At 52.9% G+C, this 7,652-nt stretch overlaps 2 protein-coding genes across 2 annotated transcripts; both read left to right on the top strand.

Annotated features, from left to right (window-relative positions):
- Window positions 1-320: 320 nt before the first annotated feature.
- Window positions 321-4,914, top strand: ALT_9655 (uncharacterized protein; the record flags this gene model as incomplete). Its single annotated transcript, XM_089600660.1, has 4 exons — window positions 321-558; window positions 614-3,051; window positions 3,117-3,359; window positions 3,415-4,914. The coding sequence occupies 4 exons, from the start codon at window positions 321-323 to the stop codon at window positions 4,912-4,914; spliced, it is 4,419 nt and encodes a 1,472-aa protein (XP_089455157.1).
- A 977-nt stretch (window positions 4,915-5,891) lies between these two features.
- On the top strand, window positions 5,892-6,638 carry ALT_9654 (putative NlpC/P60-like cell-wall peptidase; the record flags this gene model as incomplete). The annotated part of the gene is made up of 1 exon (XM_033564216.2): window positions 5,892-6,638. One exon carries the CDS (start codon window positions 5,892-5,894, stop codon window positions 6,636-6,638), a length of 747 nt encoding a protein of 248 aa, XP_033420107.1.
- Window positions 6,639-7,652: the final 1,014 nt, after the last annotated feature.

Below are 7,652 nucleotides of genomic sequence, written 5' to 3'. Positions count from 1 at the left end.
TTCAATCTTGGAGAGGAGGTTGCTTACTTCCAGCCAGCCTCACCGTATCACAGCAAATGGCATTTGATATTTCTCTCGAGACCGTAGCTGTGATTGGCTCGACCCTCAGCGCTTTGAGCCCCCACGGCAGGATGACTGCGGGATCGCGGGCTTCGTGTGGGAGGGGTAGATGTGATAGCGTAATTAGCCCAGGCGGCTGAAATGATCGAGTCAGTCAGCCCGTTGTGCATAAAGGACAGACCGGACCCGTGACAAACTGCGGCGGTTCGGGAAGCGTGTTCAGCAAAGAAAATCCTGGATCTCCACGGTTCCAAGCCACGATGGCATCGGAAGGAGCCCCCGCGTCCGTCAAGGAGATCTGGGAGAAGACCATCGTTCGCTTCCACGAGCGCACGGGCCAAAAGCTCGATGGTGTCTCCAGGGGCCCGGAGGATCTGCGAAGGCTCCTCGACGCGCATTATGCCGCAGAAGCGGACGATAAGAGTGTTTCGCAGGCTAAAGCGGTGGGGTTCCAAATGATACACTGTATCCAGCTCTTGGGGGGTATTGCGTCCCAGGGTGCGTCCATGGTAAGTGGCGGTAATATCGCATTGCATACAATTTGGGATCCCAGGTAGGGACGCTGATCTGGACTCCAAGGTTTTCGCCCCGGCAGGACTCTGTTTCAACGCTCTTTCTTTCCTGTTGGATATTCCCAAAAAGGTCCATGAGTTCCATGGCGAGATCGACGCCATCTTTGCCGAGGTCGGACCAGCTCTGGCACAGTTTCGGATCTACGAGCGGATGGAGGAGAGCTCGCAGATCGACGAGGCTCTGCGACTGTCCATCTACCAGGTTATGACAAGTTTTGTGAACCTGTGTGCCGACTGCATTAATATCCATCACGAGGGCCGATGGAAGGGCTTCAAGCGCAACGCCAAACGTATCCTCTTAGATGATGGGTCTGTCCAGAGCCAGTTGGCACATTTCAAGAAGCTCACTCAGGACCAGCTGAACATCCAAGCGACTCTGACCCTCGAGGTGGCGGTGGAAACCGGCCAGCACGTCAGGTTTATGAAGGCCACCACACTCGACATCGACACAAACACCAAGGCGATCAAGAGCGACGTATCTGGGCTCGTGGAGGCTGAGAACAAGCGCACATTTGATGACAACCGGAAGCAAATCCTAAGTACCATAAAAGCTACCCTTGGGCAGAAGGACGACAAGATAGCCGCCGTGCTCGAGGCCCGAGATACGCTCTGGGAGGGCGCTGTGAAGGATAGCGGAAAATGGTTGAATGAAATCGACGCATATAAGCAGTGGACCAATCGAAGCAGTGCAGCAGATTTCCTACTCTTGCTGACTGGTGAAAATGGAACAGGCAAATCCTTGCTTGTCTCTGCGGTTGCGCAGGAAATCAAATCTGGAAACTTGGCCACAAAGGCTGAGCGCAGCTTGATTGGATATTATTCCTTCTCCAGGGTAGAGAAAAGAGACAACGAGGGCGACAGACAACGACCAGAGGCAGCGATCAAGTCTATCTGTGTCCAGCTGGCGGAGCAGGACATCGTCTACGCGAGGCGTGTCTGTAGTGTGTGCGGCGAGGCTGGGAAGAATGAAAAGTACTTCAGAGATGCCAGCTGTGCGGATCTCTGGGTCACATTGGGAATAGGCATGCCGACCAAAAATACGACGCATTACATTCTACTCGACTCAGTCAGCACGCTCAGCCCGGCAGACCGTGAGCGGCTTATAAGGGCGATTCAACAACGCGACCAGGGCAAGTCCAGCCGCGTTAGAGTGCTTCTCAGCGGCGAGCCAGGAACATTAAAGGGCGCCCAGCTCTTCTCGTCACCGACGAAGACTATCGACATTACAAAATATAACAAGGCTGACATCAAAGCATTCATTGTGGAGGAGCTGAAGCGCGCGGGTATCTTCCAGGGCGCGGACGAGGACTCGCAGCGACGGAAAAGGCTGGTCGAGGAACGACTCTGGGCGCGATCCAACAATTCCTATTTGACAGTTCAGCAGGATCTGCGCAAGATTGACGAGATCATCGCCTCAGGTGGCACGGAAGAAGAGCTCAACCGGGTGTTGCATGAGTCGAGCACGGATCCACAGGTACTGGTGCGATCGGAAATCGAAGGATTGGAAGCAATGCTCAAGGCCCGGGAGATTGAGGAAATCAATGAGCTTCTGATCTGGGCTGTGGCTGGAGACGAATGGATGATTCTGGAGGAACTGGAAGCGGCCTTGTTCCTCCGCTTCAAGACCGTCTCTCTCCAGCCACTCGACAAAAAGATCTCGGGGAAATACTCCAAGCTCTTTACCTTGACCTACGGAAAATACCTGGCATTCAAAGATCATGTTCGAGACTGCGTTGTTGCCCAACGCGACAGGCCTAGACAGTCCGTGGATGACCCGAAGATCACGGCCACGATCAGCATCACCAACGGCGATCTCAAGTTAGTCCAGCGCTTCTTCTGGGACTTGAACCACTACTCCTTCCTAGGTGGATTTGCGTTTCAGCCAGCTTCCGATCAGACAAACGCAGGCCAGCGGAAGATTCAGGTGTACGAAGCTGATGCTCACCTCGAGGCTGTCAAAAGGGCCTTCGATATCTTTCTACAACCGGTGGTTGATGAAAGGGGCAAGGCATTGGGCTCGTACCTGATGCGCTCCATCACAACCCATCTCAAGGCCCTGTCCGAGGCAACTGGGCTGGACGAGCTGCAGCCCGCTGATAAGCAGTTCATTGGATCGCATGTCTATGAGATGTTCAACGAGGGTGATCTCATCGAGCGGAATTGGGAATTGTGCTACACGGTATACTGGTACGAGCGTAATGACGATATGGAGGTCTTCTGGAAGTGGTTGGATGACCCACTGGCCATCGCTGGCTTAGGGCCTCGGGACAAACGATGGCTGGCAGACCTAAAGAAAGACAAACATCGCAACTCGAGTCTGTTGACTCCGATCATGACCATGGTGGCTCGGAATTGGCTACAGAAATCTGAATGGGACGCCTACGGGACATTCAGATGGATCAGGGGATTCCTGACTTTGGTAAGTAGTTCTTGTATCCCATTGATCCCTCCTACCTCTAATCCCTGTCAATCTCTTAAATGCAGGGCGCCGAACCACAGCAGGATGATCAGGCGGGTGTGGCCAAGCAGGCTGAGAACTCGGAGAACGGAAACAGCCGAATTATCATATATGACAACGAGTCAGACTTGCAAACGATCGCCAAAGCTGAGCAGTGGTGCAAGCAGTCCTTGGGAGTCACCGAAGCGGACTACACATGGTGTATCCGATTAGGTGACACCTATGCTGACGTGCGCGAGTATGACGCTGCGAGCGAGCACTACAAGAAGGTGGGAAAATCTCTCGCTCTGCGCAGAATAGGCCGCGTCTAACCTGGGAGGACAGGCTGCCACAATTCTCCAAGCTCAGGACCCCGTCAACAAGGAGCAGCTGCGAGATGTGTTCAAAGCTCTCGGTGAAGTCGCGACCGACCCCGAACATGCCTTGGAATACCTCAAAGAAGCCTCCAAGCTGGATGAAGAAAACGTGGAAATCCTGTGTGCGATGCTCCAGCAATATGTTACCAGGAAAAAAGAGGACGAGGCGCGGTCCATCATCCAGAAAGCTGTTACCGAGAGAGTCCCAGGCACGCAATCCACCTTGTTGATGGCTATGCTGGCAACAGCTCTGAGCAAGGAGAACGAGATTGACATGTTGGCCGTATTCAACGCAGTCTTTTCGGTCGTCTCTCCTTCCCCGGAACTGCGGACAGTCTTCCAACATGAGATGGAGGTAGCGATTGCCACTGCGCGGACGGAAGGCAAGAACGAGGAGCTTGCGATTCTATTATTCCAGCTCGGCAGTGCTGGGCACTATCTGCACAAGGACTCTCCTGAGCAATTATCCAATGCCGCAGGTAATCTGCGCGAGTGTTTGGACACCATTCGGGACAAGGTCGCTTCGGAAGACCGGGGTCGGCTAGATTTCATCAAACAAAGTGCGGTTGACCGTCTCAGCATGGTCTACCTCGACCGGGCCATGCAAACGGACGGAGAGGAATCAGAGGCAGACGTGGAGAGATTACGCCAGATTCACAGGGATGACCCTTCTGCCAAAGGCCCTAAGTCGGCGCTTGCATCACTGTATACGTTCAAGGGACAGAGGGATAAGGCTCGTGACATCTTCCGAGCCGATATAGTAGAAGCATTCAACATTCTGGCTGATGATGACATCTTCAATGACTTAGACGGATTCACTGCACTTCGTAACCTTCTGAGCCGCACTGGGGATTATGAGAATGCACTGCGTGCTGCATTGCTGCTTCCGGAGTTACGGTTCGACGATACAGTCCTCAAAACGCTTCTTGCCGGAGAGGAGCCCGCTATGGAAGCAGTCTGCGAGGAGCTCGTCCAGTTCTATCACACGGAGTGTCCAGACGCAAACAAGGACTGGCACAATCTTACTAAGGTCTGGAAAGAAGCCAGCAGATTAGCATCAGAAGCAGATGTTTTTAGCGAGAGGGCCGCTTGCTACCATCGGGTCCAAAAGATCCTTGCAAAACTTGAGAGACGGATTGACTGCTCGCTCCCGTGCAATACCTGCAATCGGTACTGGGGCTATAGCAACGGTCTTCATGCCTGCAAGTATTGCTACAATGTGTTCCTCTGCAATGCCTGCTGGGACGAGCTGCAATCAGGCAAAGCAGGCAACGCTTTTGTGTGCAGCAGTACGCACGACTGGTATGAGTTACCGCCATGGACGATGGAGAAGTATTTGGATGCTTGTGAAGGGTTGGTTCTCATGAAGACTGTCGATGGAGGAGAGGAGTTGGTCTCCGTTTCAAAATGGCTGGGGACGCTGTGCGAGGAATGGGGACTGTCCAAGGCTGACTGGAATTTTGAGTAGCGAACATGGATTTCTTACTGGTATTGGGTAGGTAGAATCCTTGAGAATACAGTGTCCTTGTCTCGCTGCTGTGCTTGCTTTCGTTCATCGACCCCGTGGAAGGGTACAGCAACTGTCCACCAAAAGACTAAATGGTGGTCTTCGGTGGTACAAAGTTTGCTAGTTCGATGCAGAACAAGATTCTCATGTGCAAGTGGAAGTGTCGATCGTGCTTCCCCTGCCAAGCAGCAACATCGTGTTCCTTGTAAACTCGACTAACCTCATTTTGAAGTAGAACCCTGCAGATCACAATGCGACTCGTATAGAGCACGGCCGGACTGAAAGCATCAGGCTATTTTTGGCAACGTACCGCGAAACTTCGGCTCCACTTCGTATTCGTATCCGGCCGGAGGTTTGATATAGAAGGTCACTTTGGCCCCAGAGTAGGATCGAGCAAGCCGTGTGATGTTCCTGTATCCTCTCAGAGGCGGATGCAGTCATCAAGTTCCCGAGGGGAACGAGATCTTCATCGTATTAGTCGGATATAATAAGCCAATACGACCAAGGAGGCTTATTTACGAGCTCCTGCGGATGAGAATTCGAGTCCTGAGACGACCCGCTCAGACACATCAATCGTATCCCGGCCTAATCGGTCGTTTACATTGCATGCATAGATGCGAAAGGCTCGCAGATTCAGTATTCAATTTGGACAAGATCGCCTCGGCGATGTTCGTGTTGGTGGAGTTCAATCTAAACGAGATCAGCATCTGGCGAAGATCGAAGCACCAGTCGAACAGTTTGGTATCCAGATCCAGCCTGATGCGCAGCGCATTCAATCAAGTATAAAGCCATCCAGACTCCTCCCATTACCTCTGTCATTTCAGACTCTCATCCACAAACCGCGCCATCGAAAGGAAGCGCAACCATCAGAAACACCGCGACATTTCTCGAAAGCCCTCCCATACGCAGAGTTCACCTGATTGCCCATATCCGCCATTATGCAGCTCAAACTCGTCACTCTGACCCTGGCTGCGGCTGTCTCCATGGTCAACGCGTACGCCATCACTGGCAGCGAAGTCAACTGCCGTACTGGCCCCTCGACGAATGACAAGGTTGTCAAGTCTTACAACAAGGGGGACGATGTCAAGCTCTCTTGCCAGAGCTATGGTGAAAATGTTCAGGGCAACTCCATCTGGGACAAGACAACTGACGGCTGCTACGTTTCCGACTACTACGTCAAGACGGGCTCAAACAGCATGGTCACCAAGGAGTGTGGTGGTGGCACCTCCCCCGGCGGCAGCTCGTCCTACAACGGCAAGATCACCCGCAAGGAGATTATCTCCCGCGGTGAGTATTGGGTGTCACGCCACGTCCCATACTCGATGAACAAGGAATACCCGGACCCTCAAGGCCGCAAATACCGCACAGACTGCTCGGGCTTCGTCAGCATGGCTCTCCATGCCACTTCGCCAGGCTACAACACTGTCAGCCTCCCTGACATCGCCAAGCCTATCTCATGGAACGATCTCAAGCCCGGTGACCTTGTTGGTACCCTAGGCCCCGGCACTGGCGGTGCCGCCGGCCACGTCACTCTGTTCCTTTCGTGGGCCGACAGTTCCAAGAAGGAGTACAATACCCTTGAATGCCGCGGCACCTACGGCTGCGTCAAGTATAAGCGCCCTGTTGGTTGGAAGGATGGCAGCTTCACCGCCAAGCCCTACCGGTACATCCGCGTTGTGGACTAAGTCGGAGGATACGATTTGGGGATTGGACAGGGATGGAGAGGTTCTCTGATACATGTATAGTAATTCAGGAAGGCAAGGGGATGGGGAAGGAGGCGCGGCCATGAGGCAAATATATCTCAGTCTACGAGAGATCCCTCTTGCTCTAGTCTTCGCGGGAGGCCTCTTATTTATCTCTAAGTGTTGTATTTGAGAGTGAGCCAGCTATAGAGGCGATGGCGCTAGAATTAGCTTTCTGTGATTTTAAGACCTAAATTGCAAACCACATTCGTTTATGTCATCAACTACATGATAACTCCTATTTTCCCGACGATCTTATCACACAATTCCCCTAAGCTGGCCGCATTCATTACATCCAATGTGGTGAGCTCTATCGCCAATGTCATACGCACCCAGTTCCGCAGCTCTACAGCTGCCAGTGAGTCTAACCCGTAGTAGGGCAAGGGATGTGCCGAGTCTAGCGCATCAGTTAAGCGTACCTGCTTTGCCAACCGCGCACCCACGACCGTGATAGCTGCGGCCCAGACGGCTGCACGGATCGGGGTTCTGGAATTCGGCCAGAAACAAGAGGCTCTGTATCTCTCTATCTTTGCTGGGTTCCCCTCGTGAACGTGGACTATCCGCTCCGAGAACTCGCAAGCCCCTAAAGCGGCCATCTCTGAGCAGATCGCTGTTTGAGATTGGGGAACAAGTAGACTTGTAATCCTTTCCCCCTGGCTGGTGACGTTCAGACGGTGACGTGGATCTGCATGCTGCTGAAGGATACAGAAGTCGAAGATTCGGTGCAGCAAACCCTCATTGATGCTAAGCAGAGTGCTTCCGTCAAACCTATTCTGTAGCTCTTCGTTACCGTGAATGACCCCGACGTCTTCTATAGGTCCAAGGTCAATGCTAATAGTGGGCAGTCCTGATGCGCGGCGATACTCTGCGAAGGTATCTTCAAGTGCATTTCCACCAGCATAATTGGCTTGTCCCTTCTGGCCTATCACGCCTGAAATGGAAGACAGCATGGTGAAG

This window comes from Aspergillus lentulus (genome assembly GCF_001445615.1).
Source record: "Aspergillus lentulus DNA, contig: Alt17, strain: IFM 54703, whole genome shotgun sequence".
Lineage (NCBI taxonomy): Eukaryota > Fungi > Ascomycota > Eurotiomycetes > Eurotiales > Aspergillaceae > Aspergillus > Aspergillus lentulus.
The sequence above is the reverse complement of the archived record's forward strand: the minus strand, read 5'-3'. Positions and strand labels throughout refer to the sequence as shown.